The sequence below is a fragment of the Juglans regia genome, chromosome 7 (assembly GCF_001411555.2).
Source record: "Juglans regia cultivar Chandler chromosome 7, Walnut 2.0, whole genome shotgun sequence".
Lineage (NCBI taxonomy): Eukaryota > Viridiplantae > Streptophyta > Magnoliopsida > Fagales > Juglandaceae > Juglans > Juglans regia.
The window spans coordinates 38,793,152-38,808,943 of record NC_049907.1 but is presented as its reverse complement, the minus strand read 5'-3'; the positions used below and the strand labels follow the sequence as shown (position 1 = coordinate 38,808,943).

At 32.9% G+C, this 15,792-nt stretch overlaps 1 protein-coding gene across 1 annotated transcript; it reads left to right on the top strand.

Annotated features, from left to right (window-relative positions):
* Window positions 1-4,626: 4,626 nt before the first annotated feature.
* LOC108991198 (tuberculostearic acid methyltransferase UfaA1-like) lies at window positions 4,627-10,172 on the top strand. Its single transcript, XM_018965364.2, has 14 exons — window positions 4,627-4,818; window positions 6,626-6,728; window positions 6,862-6,957; window positions 7,049-7,104; window positions 7,222-7,345; window positions 7,498-7,560; window positions 7,684-7,743; window positions 7,839-8,000; window positions 8,619-8,692; window positions 8,785-8,878; window positions 9,011-9,147; window positions 9,233-9,313; window positions 9,556-9,661; window positions 9,975-10,172. Exons 1-14 carry the CDS (start codon window positions 4,676-4,678, stop codon window positions 10,095-10,097), a joined length of 1,422 nt encoding a protein of 473 aa, XP_018820909.1. The 5' UTR covers window positions 4,627-4,675; the 3' UTR covers window positions 10,098-10,172.
* The last annotated feature ends 5,620 nt before the right edge of the window (window positions 10,173-15,792 follow it).

Genomic DNA, 15,792 nt, shown 5'->3' with positions numbered 1-15,792 from the left:
CAAACACACATTTAATCTCTAGAAAATGCCTATCACAGATCAAATTCATCAACATTTCTACCAACATTTAATCCAAAAGTTGAGAAATCCACCAACATAGCAACTACCAAACCAACAAAACAAAACATGTTGCTACCTAGACATAAAAACAATTCATAAATCAATTGCTACTCAACATTAAATTCCACCAATAAAACAAAACATCTATACAGATTTTCATCAACTTCAATAGCAGTAGCTAGTCAAATTACTAATTAAAGTCTTAAAAAGAACTTAATAAAGTCATGAAGAAATTGTGGAGTAATCTATCCAAGATAAAAACACAATCTAGCACACACATTAAGAATAATATATGTCAATTGTCAATAATTTCAAATACAACACTTTCAGCAATGCAGTCTATATCAACACCAACACTTTAATGAATCAACACACTTTAAATCGGGACATCCTATGTTCAAAGGAGAGTTCTAATAAAAATAAAATACAATATTGTTGTGCCATTGAATAAACACAAATATGAGATAACATTAATAGTCTTTGATATTTCATCACTATTATGATATGCATTACAAAACTCCTCGAAATCATGAGGAACTGCAAAGAGATGCTCCACAACATAATCGTGCATGCTAAAGAGAGATTTACATTACTGACCTTATTAAAACAAGCATTAAATCAAAATATAGATAAATACAATCACAGATTCTCTTATTAGTAAAAAATCAACAATTCGAACAAATAAACAAAACCCACAAATGTTTTAAAATTTAACACACACCCAGATTAGTATTTCTAAGGAAAAATTGGGACATACGTTGATCTCGGCAGTCTAAGGCAAAAATCAAGTCCTTAAAATCTAGATACTTTGTGTTGCTGAAAGAGTTGATGGGTTCTCTGCAAATGGTTGAAGTCGAGTATGGAAAGAAAAAAAGTGGGAGGGGGGGAGGGAGTCGAGGGTGCAGAGAGAAGATGAAAATGGGAAAAAAATGGAAAGGAAAAAAAAACACAGACAAGGGGCGGGAGGTGGTGTTCGGCGAAAGTGCAGAAAGAAGACAAAAATGGAAGGAAGAAAGAAGAGGGTGGGAGTTCAATATTCGGCATAAGAGAAATGGAAGAGAGAAAGAAAGAAAGGGATTTAATCATTCGATGAAGCTAAAGTGAGAAACAGAGAAGAGGGACAGAAGATACGGCCCAAAGAATACACAAAGAAGAGGGAGAAAAGAGCGAGAGAGAGATTTATGTTGAAGACCACGAAGACGACGGCAACTGCTAGAGAGAAGGGGACGCTTGCAGGCTGGGGAGGAATGGGCCTGAAGGAAAACATCTTGCGGGTTGAAGAAGAAAGGGGCGAAGACAGAATTTCGGGAGAAAGAAAAAAAAGATAGACGAAGTGAGGGTTTTGGGATGAAGAAAGAAAAAAATCAAGGGATAGAAAGACCGGGAGGTAAAGAAATGATAAAAAAATAATTTGGTCTGTGTACAGTCCCTCGCCAAGTATGGAGAGCAGCTAATATTTACTGTGGCATAAATATTAAACTTAAGATGTTTAGCTAGGCCAATGCTAGGGTTTTTTCTCACATTTCCTTTTAATTTGAACTTGCATTGGCAAATGCTCTTAGAACACTCTCATTGGATTAGCTAAAAGCTAAATTCAATGAGTATTTAGCTATTAAAGAGTAAAATATGCTCACATTGGATTAGTTAAATTTCAAATATTTGGAATTTAGCTACAGTGACTTTTAAAAGTTTTTCCAAATTTGAAGGTTATTGTACATACATCAAATACATATTTTATTAATTATTTCTCTCTCCCTTTCTTTCTATCACATATTTTATCACAATTAATATACTAATTTGACTTAGTGATATATTAATTTAATAAGAACATGATTATTAATTAACATATAATAAGTAGAATACTAAAATATGATAAAATTAAAAAAATTAATAATTAAAAAAATTAAATATTTTTAAAATTAGTAGTTATTTATTACCATATAATGAATAAATATATAATCTAATGTGGAGATTTAATGTGAATAACAAAAATCAAATTCATCTTATATTATTTTATTATTATATAATGAAAAAATAGCTATTCCAATGTAGAGATTTATGTGAATGGAATAGTCAAAAGTCAAATTTCTCTTACATTCATCAAATTTGTCCTTTAATTTTAGCTAATCCAATAAGAGTGCTTTTATGGGCCGGTTTGGATCACAAATCCACTTCAATTCATCTTTTATTCTTACAACTTTATCAAATTTCCATACAAATTATAATAAATAATTCAACTTTTTCAAATTCTAAAATAATAATAATATTAAAAAATAATATTCTAATAATATTTTATTCAACTTTCAATTTTCATTTCAACTTAGTTCAATATTCAAATGCAGCCTAGTCAAAGTTTGGAGCGGAATTTATTTTTTGACCGACTCCAACTCTGCACCAATATCTACAAGAAAAATGGCCTTTTGTGGTGCTAACATTTGCCGCAAATAACTCCGAAAATCACTACAAATAACCTTTTGCAGCGATTTATGCTGCGCCGCAATTGTTGACTTACTTAAAAGTTTAGCCAGCGAAACCCAAAAATCGTTGCAAATATTTTTTATTTGCAACGATTTTTTTCGCTGCTAATATTATAAAATACGCCGCAATTATCATTGTGACTCTAGCCTTATAGCGCTACGAAAAAGTATTTGCATCATTTTATTTCGTTGCTAATACGCAAAAGTTGTCGCAAATAGCTTCTTATTATTTCCAGCATTGTAAAAAATCGCCGCAATTTATGTTCGCCGTGATTAAATTCGCCGCAATATATTTTTGCCAGCATTTTTAATAACTACACCGAAGAACATTGAGAAGATAAAGATCTCAATGAAAATGAGTTATGAGAAGGAATTTTTAGAAGTATCTTTACAGGTACAAGACTTTTATTTTATGTTAGTATCATGATTTCAATTATCGTTTATTTTAACTTATCAATTTATTTTTATTTTTTTAATAAATATTGAGACTCATATGTTACATCTAGCTTAACCAATCCTATTTACCAAAATGTGGACTTACCTTTCACCTATAAAATTTTTTATTTTACGAATGTTAAAGAGGAGCATGCCAAAAAGGAGGCTTAGAGGACACGAGAGGGTTAGAATTAGAGTAATGAAATAAATATCATCTACGAAATAATTAGAAGTTTTATTTGAAATTTTTATGAACGAATAATTTGAGTTGGTTTAATATTAGAACTCAATTTATATATGAAGGTTTTTATGTCGTTTTAAAATTGGGGTGCCATGACAATTGACAACCTATATGCTTCTCCCTGCTTAAAAGGACAACCCACAAAACCTTCCCAACGTGGCTAGCTGGCCTATAAAAATTATTGGTGCGGCCCTTATAAATGAACTCCATTATCATCAAGCTTCTAGAAAGTTTGATATGATCACTAGAAATTATAAAGTGGACTTTGATATCACTAGCTATATATATATGATGTGGTGTATAAATACGCAAAAACTCAAGCAAGTTGCACAATTATAAAATAAGATAAGGTTTTAATTACTCATGATCATGCATGCTCACATAAAATATTGACAAAGTTTAAAAGAAAATGACTGAAAAATATAGAATTAAAAGTCCTTATAAGAATCAAAACTTCTACCAAATCTTAAGGCTTATTTATATGAAATAGTTAGAAGTCTTTTGTTTTCATATTCGTTAGCTATGATAAAATAGTATATAATATATGATGTGGTGTATATCATGTAATATTTCCAGGGGAGCAGTACCCTTAGAAAATATTAATTTCAGCCCTAGCTATTCTTCTTTTCTTTTTTCTCGTCTTGGATATGGAGAGCCGGGGGAAAGTATCCACCCAACTCGTTCTTCGAGCATGCATTTATATAAGCTAGATTTTTCTTTTTCTTTTTCTTTTTCTTTTTAATGAAAAAGAAAAAAAAAAAAAAACTGGGGATCCTAGGGGATATCTCTGAGCGGGTCTTTTATTCTCCTTGGAATATTTTTGTATTCACATAAAATGTCACTTTCTAAGATGATTTTACAATCAAGTTTACCTAATTAAACACGTTCAATGTACATCTAGAGAAAAAAGAAAATAGGGCCTCTGTCTGAGGGGCGCTTCAGGCCAGATGATCCACTCGTGACCTTTCCCAAGTGGCACGTCATAACAATTGGGTCAATTAATAGCTTTAAATATGTATATCACTTAGCTAATTTCATATCACTCAATTCCCCTTCCATCCAGGTTACGAGTATTTAGTCCAAATCGAGATAATATTGATCATATAATATCCATTAGAAAAATGATAAACACACAACAATTTATACAACAATATTTTAAAAATAAGGGTATTTTTGTAAAATACTTTATAAAATTAACATCATTTTATAAAAATATCCTTATTTTATAATATATGTTATGAAAAGTATTGTATAAAATATCGTGTTTTTATCACTACTCTATTCATTATGTATTTAATATTATCTAAAATATTTGTACAGAAAAATAGTTTTTCCATTTTTATTTGGTTGCACAATGGTTGTACGTTATCTATATAAACCTTGGTTTAATTGCTCCCCAAATCGCAACCCACATCACTGATATCACTTTCATTTACCGAGGAAAACACCTTGGAGGGCTGGCATGGCTGCTGCACATAGTTTGGCCGGTGAAAGTGGTGCTCTGCTAACCAACCCAAAACGCATGGTGCCTTCTATGATAGAAGCTGTTGCGCGCCTCTTTGTTACGAGGTTCTTTCAAACATACATCTCCTGCGGATGTTTAATGTGAGTCTACTGATCTTTCCTTCCTCCTATAAAGACATCTTTTTTCTTATGATTCCGCAAATTGTTACTTGCTGCTTTATTAGTTATGCAGTGCGACATATATCTTCTTCTCTAACGTCCGAGACTCAGACAAGACCGGGACTGTATCACCTACACCATTCTGTATATAGGTGAACGCCAGCCATGTGTCAAAAAGTTATACGTACACACACATGCGCTCGATATCTTCGTAGGAGGAAATAGAGAAGTTCTGTGATCACTAAAAGCTAACGTCAAACATCATTTACACTTGACAGAACAATCAACAAAGTCTCTCTTGTCCTTGATTTGTCCCTCTCAGCCTATACAATCCTTTCATGACTCGGCCTTCTCTCTCCCTCTGAAACATCATGTGGAGGGATTTATGCGAACAAGCTTCTTCGGGGAAAAAGAAAAAGAAAAGTGTTTCTTCGATCCTGTTGCTAGCTCTTATCTTCTTCTTGTTCGTCTTAAAAGGCGTGAATTCTGAGTTTCGGTTAATTGGTGCAGAAGTGAGGTGAGCATGGATTAACCGAAGGATTATAAAAATGATGGAAATGAAAAGTATATGAAGTAATTAGTGGCGTAAGATTTTTCGTCCGGTCAGGAAAAACCGACCCAATCCAAATTTCGGTTGGACTTAGGGATAAAAGGAAAAAAAGAAAAAGGAAAACCGACTGAACCAATCGAACCGGTTAGTTTTGTTCATAACTGGTCCGGTCCGATACCTGTTCTTAAAATTCGAAAACCATTTAGTACCAGTTTTCATAATTTGAAATCCGGTTTGAATCGAATTAGACAGTAGATTGGTATATATAAAATTTTTAATTTTCTATATTATATGATATATAATATATGTTAAATTACTAATTAGTATAATATAAAATTATAATCTTATTATTCATATTGTCTATTAATCTTATCAAATAAAATTATTATAATATTTGATATAACATATATAAAATTAATCTAATAAATTTTTAATCTAACATAAAATTAATCTTATTAATTTTAAAATAATATTTGATATAACATATAAATTTTAATCTTAAAGTTTAGAATTAGGATATAGGACCACCCAAATCCTTCTAGTAATTCCACCATATAATTAAGAGCATCATGTATTTTATATGTATATCCAAAATAATCAATTATTTGTCTAAAAAAGAGCTCCAATGAATCATGTATTTTATCTTCATTTTTCATTTTACTAGAGTGATCTTGCTAAATTTAGTTGGCACTGTTTATCCATGTAAATTTTTTTAATTCATTTCTCTTGTTACTTTGTCTTCCTCTTAACACTTGCAAGACGGAATGGACTAGTGCTTTAATATTTTGCTAGATGCATAACCAGGAATGAAATCATCTGCCATGCATCTAATATTTCTAATTTTTCTCTTGTAATATAGTCACATGTTTTTCATCTTTTGATTTTATTTTTAAGTTTTTATTTTATTTTGTGTATAAAAGACGAAGTTATATATATTACATTGCATATATGAAGATATTGCAAATATAAAAAAATACAAGAATATTGCAAATTCTTGATAGTTGGAAAAATATTTGAAATTAATAAATTATTTGAAAATTAATATTTAAATGATATGGAGACAAAATAAAATAGATAAGCTAATTTATAATATTTTGTAAAAGTCATTAGTTAAAATAGGAAAAATGAATTTTGTTGATATATTAGGAAGAAAGAATATAGTCATTAATTAATTAGTAGATACTTCAATGGCCGCTGTAACGATATATTAATGTATTGTTACTTGTGGTAATATTGCAGATTGTTGGAGGAAGGGGGTACGAGATTCACCTTCGAAGCCAACAGGAGCATATGTCCTCTGAAAACTGTTCTTAGAGTTCATAGTCCCCAGTTTTACTGGAAGGTATCTACTCGTAATAGGATGGGCCCCGCGGGATATTGGCATTCAAAAGTTCAAATCATTTTCTGATCTTATTGCAATTTTTCTCACAAGCAGTATTGATGTAGTGATGAGCAGTTGGTTATGTTATGAGCAGGTCATGACAAGAGCTGATTTAGGCCTAGCAGATGCATATATTGATGGTGATTTTTCTTTCACAGATAAGAAAGATGGCCTTCTAAATCTTTTTATGGTATGATCATCGATCTAAGTCTTGAGTCCAAGTTATCTTTTTCTGGTATTTTTACATCCTCAGCATCTGCCTTGCTGATTTTGTTTTGCAGATTCTTATTGCCAGCAGCAATGTAAATTCCAACACAACAAAAATGAAGAAGACAAGGTATATATACATATATAGCAACTGTCAGAACTTTGTTGGTGATATTGCGATTAGTCATGATCTCCTCAATTGCAGTACTAGTTAATTAATTGAGCGTTCATCTTTTGTTGGCTTTAGGGGATGGTGGACGCCATTGCTATTCACAGCCGGCATATCATCTGCAATAAATTTTTTCAAGCATTATTCAAGGCAAAACACTCTTACAAACGCTCGCAGGAACATCTCTCGTCATTACGACTTGGTATAAGATTATTAACTCTAAAACATTCCATGCATATTTTTTATTTGATGTCTTTAAGACTGTTAAGAGTGATAGTACTGAAATTACACCCAATTACTGGTTTTGTATATAACAAACAGTAGCTTATAATTCGTATTTTGGTATGTTTCTAGGGTAATGAACTATTTGCTCTGTTCTTGGATGAAACAATGCAATACTCGTCTGCTGTATTTAAGGTCAGGTTCTGAACCTTCTGATGATTTATTAATTGCTAAAACTGCATCAACTTCTTGTCATGTCATCTTTCATCTAAGCTTTTAGCTTTAACTTAAATTCATTCGTGTTACAATATTGCTTAGAACGAAGATGAAGACTTGAATGTTGCACAGCTGAGAAAAATCTCTATTTTGATTGAAAAGGTGAGTCTTTTGATCTGTTGGATCATCTCGGATTCTTACGGGTATAATTTCTTTCTCTCAGCAATTCTAATTTGTGTCTACTTTCAAATAACAAGGCAAGAATTGATAGGAAGCATGAAATTCTTGAAATTGGGTGTGGTTGGGGAAGCTTTGCTATTGAAGTTGTCAAACAAACGGGATGCAAATACACTGGCATCACTCTCTCTGAAGCGCAGCTGGAATTTGCAGAAAAGAAAGTGAAAGATGCTGGCCTTCAGGTAATATATACATAAATATATATATATATATATATTTATGATGAACTTTGCTATAAAGCATGTAGATCATGAATATTGAATACAGTAGTCATAAAATCATGCTATGCGTGATGTAGTATAAGATTTTTAATTAAAATATATGTAATTTCTTTTTTATAGAATGATGTTTCTCAGCATGCATGAGAACATCTGGTGAATTTGTTGGGCTTTTCTATGTATGGATCTTAATTGATTGTGTTTTTGGCGCGGTCTAGTTAATTTGATGATCCAACCCTAAAACATCAGCTGCGGTTTTTTTTTTTTTTTTCGGGGGGGTGGGGGGGTTCAATGAGGTTTGAGGCATGAAGCGGAGGGTTGGGCCTATTGATTTAAGCCGGAGCGATCATGGACAAACCTTGTGGAGTTCTAAATTTTTTACCTATTTTGATTATTAATCTGACCAGACTTGCTAATTGGGGTTTACTATATATTGTATTAAATCCTTATACGGCTGACGTATTGTATTTTTTATAATCATCTGAATAAAATACTCTGCAATTCCTTAGACATCATGTTGCTGAATGACATAAATTTCAGATTTTTATTATACTTTTTTTTACCAAGTTACTTTTCTCTCAGGATCACATTAGACTTCTTCTTTGCGACTACCGCCAAGTGCCTGATACCCAAAAATATGACAGGATCATATCATGGTCAGTTCTTTTTTCCAAATTTAAAACTGATCTCCAATATTCTGACGGATAATTTCAATAAAACCATGATATTTGATCCATTTAATTGTCAGCGAGATGATAGAACATGTTGGCCATGAATTTATGGAAGAGTTCTTTGGTTGCTGCGAATCATTATTGGCCGAAGACGGTATTTTTGTTCTGCAGGTAATCACTGGGGAAAAAGCCAAAGCTGGTGGCCTGTCTCTTACTTTCGGTTTGATATTAATGTCAAGGTTGCAAAATGCTTTGGTATATACTTATAGCTCTAACCATTAAACCCGGTTTATCTCTTCTTAGTTCTCATCCTTACCAGATCAACGATATAATGAGCATAGGCAAAGTTCAGATTTCCTCAGGGAATATATTTTCCCCGGTGGAAGCCTGCCATCATTAAGCAGGATAACAGCAGCCATGGCTTCTGCATCCAGATTCAGGTATAACGTCTTTATGCTTTGGTAATTTAATTTTGAGTATATATATAATAATCTCTCAGAAATTTATATAATTCTCTAAATGCAGGGTGGAGCACCTGGAGAACATCGGGATTCATTACTACCAAACACTCAGATGTTGGAGAAAAAATTTCACGGAGAACCGGAGGTAAGAGAAATAATCATTTTGAATTTAGTGTTATTTTCTTATAACTTTGTCAGTATCTCAAAGAAGTTTGGTCTAATATATATATTACCTCAACTTGATGAAGCTACGTACCGATTATATATTTGAGTATCAGCCTGGAGGCGTCCTACTGAAACCTGCAGGCCTATCTCGGAGATGGAAGGGATCATGGGTTTATAACTAATCATGTTTATGATAGCTAATGTTATAAATTCATTTTGCAGCAAAGTCCTCGCTCTCGGCTTCGATGAAAAATTTATAAGGACATGGGAATATTACTTTGAATATTGTGCAGCTGGTTTTAAGTCGCGTACACTCGGAGATTATCAGGTAATTAATGTTTCATGTAATATATCGAGTAATGCTACATACAGTCGTGGAATGCGCAGTCACCGTGCAGTCGCTTTGAAAAAGAGTGGGGTCTACTATTAAAAAATTAATTTCTTTTCAGGTGGGTCCCTTATTTATTCACTTTTTTCAAAGCGACTGCACGGCGACTGCACGCTCACGACTGCAAGTATCATTTCTCATATATAATTGGTAAGAATATTCAATGCGATTATATATTTTACACTCAATGGATGCTAGTAATTTCTATTATTATTATTCTTTAGCTTATATTAATTACAATTAATTAATGTAGATTGTATTCACACGTCCTGGCAATGTTGCTGTATTCGGCAATCCATATCAAAGGGTGCCTTCGGAAGTTGATCATCATGATCCTAGTGTTCCTGATGGAGAAACCACCGAACCTTCGTATTAATGTAATCAGGAGTTGATGATCCCAGCTTTCCCCAACTAGATCAAAGATGGCATTAATGCACTCAGATGATGCTATCCATCGATATATATATATATATAAATATATATATATATATATATTAAGCTACTTTATTTTATTTTACTTTGAAGACAAATTAAATAATGAATAAAGGTGTACTGGTCTTTGACTTTTATGGAGTTTGGAGAGCGCCGGGATGATCAGGTGGTGCTTGGCATGATTTGTAATACAAGTATTATTAATAATGGTGCATGGTCATGATGATCATGAATAATCCATCTTTTCTTCTACTGAATAAATATTTGAATCTAAACGCGTACGTCTCTTCTTCTTGATCTTCTTCTTCTTCTGTCGAGTAGTGTAAAATTAGCGTCTATTTTCCTCTTTCTTCTACTTTTAATATTTATTTCTGATCTTCTACCCAATCGGATAAAGGCCATATATATCATGAATTGATCAAATATATATGTATAGTCCTTTCTTTAATTTGCATGAGCCAAAGTTCTGTTGTTTCTATAAAGGACGATGTTACATCCACCACTCTTAGCTCTCGTTGGGAGCTACTGTTAGGTATAAATGATATTTTTATTTTGTTATTTTTTTTATATATATATTTTTAACACTTTTAAATATTTTTTAAAATAAATATAAAAAATACAATATTATTAAAAAATACTTTCTTAATTACTAAGTAAAAATAAAAATAAATAAATAAAAAATAAAAAATTTCAATGATAACATCGAGCGGTAAAAACTAGTGGCGAGAATATCATTTTTTTTAAAAGATTACAAAAAAACAAGCACTACAAGAAAAATGGCCTTTTGCAGCGTTCAAAATCGTCGCAAATACCCTTCAGAATCGCTACATTTGATCATTTGTGGCGATTTATAAATCGCTGCAGGTTCGCCACAATCCTAAAGCCATTTTTGATCAATTGTGGCGATTGGAAAGAATCGTTAGAAAATCTATTATTTCCGGCGATTTTAGTCTGTCGGAAATGTTCAAAAAATTCGACAGAAAAGGACTTCCGACTTGCCTTTAAAATCGCTGCAAGAAACTATTTACGGCGACATCCATCGCCACAAAAACTTAATAAATCGCCGCAAATAATGAATTATTTTCGCAACGATTTAATAGTATCGCCATTAGGAATTATTTCCGGCGGGTAAGTTTCGCCGCAAAAAGGTTATTGTGGCGATTTAATGCCGCCACAAATAAGTTTCTGCTATAAAAAATTATTTCCGGCGATCAAAACTTGCCGGAAAAGATGTTTCACAAAATAAATAAAAAAATGCACAAAACAGTATAAATATGCAGTCTACACATGTAATTACCTAAGACTGATCCCAAACAGATATTTGGCATTACTGTAATGTGAAATGGCTTGTCAATGACCCATCTACTTAAATTTTATGCATCTATAATGGAAAATGAGAACAAAAGGATATAATAAAAATAATAATAATCTATCCTGCAGATGAGGGACAATTAAAACTGAGAAATTAAAAAAACTGAAACTGAGATGAGGGATAACCAAGGGCATCTCTGCACCTGCTACTCTGCAAAGTTAGAAGCATTATAGTTAGCATCAGTTAATCATCCTCATCAGCACGGTCGATCTCAAACTTCAATCAAGGAGATTTATGTGAAATCCGCCCACAGAGACGCCAATAAGCTCTCCAGAATGAAAGAGAGATTTCTCAAATATCCAGATATCACGGACAAGGACCTGAATGACATAAGTATTGGAGAGTGTCGGGAATGGATACTAAATATGTCAAAAAAGGAAACGTGACATAATAAGTGAAAAGTGGCATTACATCTGACACTATGAACAGAATATTCGAACTGTTTTCAGTTTAAACTATCATTTAACTGTTATGATACTCTGTTAATATTACTAACTGTTCCAAAGGTTTAAATAAATAGAAAATGATGAATTTATTCATTTTATAATGTTCTAACAAGTGTTAATACATGTGTACAAGGGTTGCCTGCAATGGATCAATTGACCATCTATTAATGCTTTGTAATGATTACAAATTGTACTGCGATAAAAAAAATTTGTAGTTATCACTGCTCAAATTAATGTATGTTAGACACAGCGTGTCTGAGCCCAGGATGCTTAGCCACTCTACAAACTACAAGAGAGCTAAAATGAGGGATTGATACATAAATTTGGCAGGACCACTTTATTAATATTACCTCATTTGATTTATCTCCAGCTACGACAGCACCTCCTGAATCATAGGCTTCAAACTTCTGTAGGAACACACACGTAACTGAGAATTTTACATAGTTCTTGATAGATCAACATATATCAATAATCTAGGAAAAATATATGTGGATGGTGAAACCAAACCACAGATTGTGTAAAACTCGGTTGCACCATTACGTATGATTTACCTCTTGTGGGAATATTGTCAGACAAAGTATATATTATGTCATAACACAAAACAACAGCATAGATATAGCACCATTAAGTTCTATGGAATAGCAAGTGATTAGACTTATCATACACCAAACCGATTTGTATGCCTCATATTTTACACTTTAGTCACCCCAAACTCACATATCAACACCTGCTTTGCCAACAACAAATGGTCACAAACTTGCACAAAACTGTCAAAACCAGAACGAAGGTGTTTCTCACATAGGAATGCTTAGGGGAGAAGTGGTTGAGGCAAGGAAATCCGTTTCCCATATTGAAACGAATTTGGCATCTGTTGCAGCATTTCTTCAAGTGAAGGTTTTGGTCACTGACATGCCTGAATTCATGCAAGTGAAGGGAAGTAGTGACACACTGACATGAGGCATGGAGGAGTTTGATCCCCTCATAAAAAGCTCCTATTTGGGTCGTTTTGGAGGTCTGTGTTATGTCATGTGACATAATGAATTACAAGGCTATCTAGCTAGTCGATCAAGTTCATTAAATAATTATTCAGAAGTAGAAGCCTCATTCTCAAAAAGCTCGTTTTGGCAGTAACTTCACATTTCATAAGAGTCCTGAATATTATACCTGATATTTAACATCATACTTAACGATATTTAACATCATACTTAACAGGGTCCTTGAAGAAATACTGAAACTGCAGTGCACAAAAAAAAAAAATGGTATTAGCAGAGTGCTTATTACGGATATAGCACGTATCGTAGCTAGAAGCAAATGGGCAAAGAATAAAATAACAAAACAGAAAATATTCATGGTTGAACCGTAATATCGACAGTAAGGAGTGCACCTAATTACAATTGTTAGTTAATTAATTAAAATGAATATATAATTTTTAATTTTATATAAACGATAAGTCCTAATTTCATTTTCAACTGGAGTAAGTGATGAAGTTCCAATGAATATTAATATAACATGCAATCATATAAATTCATCATGGAATGAAGGCGAATTTTGGAAATAGGAAAAAAATGATTAATATTGGAAATAGGAAAAAAATGATTTACCAGCTACAGAGATCTGAGTTATGTCAATAGCGGCAACACAAATCCATTTGGCAGCTTCTGCTCCAAAAGCAACTGGAAGTGACTGCCCGAACAACATTATTAAGTTTATGAAAGCATCTTCTAAGATGGTCAATTCTAAATTGTTGCCAACATAGCAATAATTCGTATTACCAAAGGGTAAGAGACAATGGAGAACTGGAGGTACCTGAAGTCCTAGTGCTCTGTCTCCTTCGATACTTTTGAAATCATTGACAATGGCAACACCCAATTGAAATGTGATGTAGCCAAATTTGTGGAAGAATGCATTCCTCCACCCATCCAGTTTAATCAAACTCCAATGTCAAGTGATGCAAATAAAAGAGAAGATTCCTACACTCATCCAGGTTGGCACAAATTTTATAAATAACTTTTGCAAAGTAGCAGTCAAATTCAAAGTTAATTCACAAAAACCTAACATAAATTATAATAGACAGCAGTTTAGACATGAATATTCCCTGTGCATTTGTGGAAGAATGCATTCCTCCACCCATCCAATTTAATCAAACTCCAATGTTAAGTGATGCAAATAAAAGAGAAGATTTTCTAAGGATTTTCTTGGTAAGTTATAACCAATCAGCAGTCATTAATGTTCATTCAATACCCCTTCATCCATTACCAACTGGGATCAACTGGGATCAACTGGGATCAGATGTTCATTCCTTTCTTCACCATAAACGTAGTCATTGTAACAAGCAGTTAGTAACTTTCCACTAGGTAAACATACTAAGCCTAGGTTCAGTTCTGAATTGTTGATATCAGTCTTTAGATCCATCAATTTATAGATAACTGCAGACTAAAAAGGAGTTGCCATATGCTTAAAGACGCATTCCCGCTCATAAATGAACTTACTTCTGAGAGCCAGCAGCCTGGTATTTGTGAACTGGTAATGCATTTATATCTTCATCACTCATCGAAGGAGTTGTGGAAGTATTATCAGAGTCCAGTGCTCTGAGAGTATCATAATCTGAACCAAAATGAACAGAACTTTTCATCCACAGAAAAAATCACATATTGAAATTCAACCTAAACTGGAACACAAACATAGCCTTGCCATGTGCATGTGGACCATCAATTTCCAAGAGGTGACCCCGTTATAAAAATCTAACAAATACATTTCAACAAAAATGAAAATACTTAGGTCATCAAACTCGTGGTCAAGAAGTGCAAGCTGGAGTCTTAGTCCTTGTAATCGTCCTCATATATGTTACCTATAATATTTAAACTAAAAGCTACTTGCAAAAGTAATACTACTCTAACATATTATATATAGAACATTAATATATATTAATTGCACATGAATTTCTTCTTAGACTTGAAAGAAACAAAATAATAAATATTAATACATGTAAATTAATAGTATATGCATGGTTGATTGGTTCGAGTGATAGGACCACATGCAAATTGTAGACAAAGAAAGAAAAACAAAAAATAGTTTAAGATATATACTATATAGTATAGGAACAATTTAATAATTAATAGGCAAATTGCAAGCTGACCAGAAAAAATTTTGTGAATACCAAAAGGACCAACTTCTTTTTCATTACTAAGAAGATGACTCAGGTCTAATACCAAAAAAGAATAGTGCAAACGAAAAATGTAAGAGTAATGTCTTATGAACAATTAAGAGATTCAGATTAATACATGGTTCAAAACAAGATATGCACATCTCATCTAAGCCAGAGAACAAATAAAAGGTGTGTGCGAGCACGTGCACGTGCTCACGTTATAAATATAAGCCAATCACCAATTCTAATCAAATGAGATTGTATTTAGAAGAAAATCCATGCTAATTTAGTGCTTATGAATCAACTGAGAAAATCCCTGTGAAAATAGCAATCTATTTCCTTCTAGAGCGCAATAAAATTAAGTAACCTCTAAATTACTAAGAAAATGATCAATTCAGTACTGAATTGATATCTTTTCTCCTGTTTCTATCTAATAGGCATGGTACTCACAAAACACCAGACTATGAACAAGCACAATGATATATTTTCTCCTGTTTTTTGGGTACACACGTTCTAGGCTATGCTTCAAATTTTCACGCAATGATCCAGGCTCGTTGAATATTGTAAAGTACCAAAAGCTAAAACTTGACAAGCTCACGTTTAGTGTGGAGAAATTAAACCAAGATAGGTTTAAGAAAGCATACCCTATCTCCCTGCTCACTGTGCTCAGCAAAAT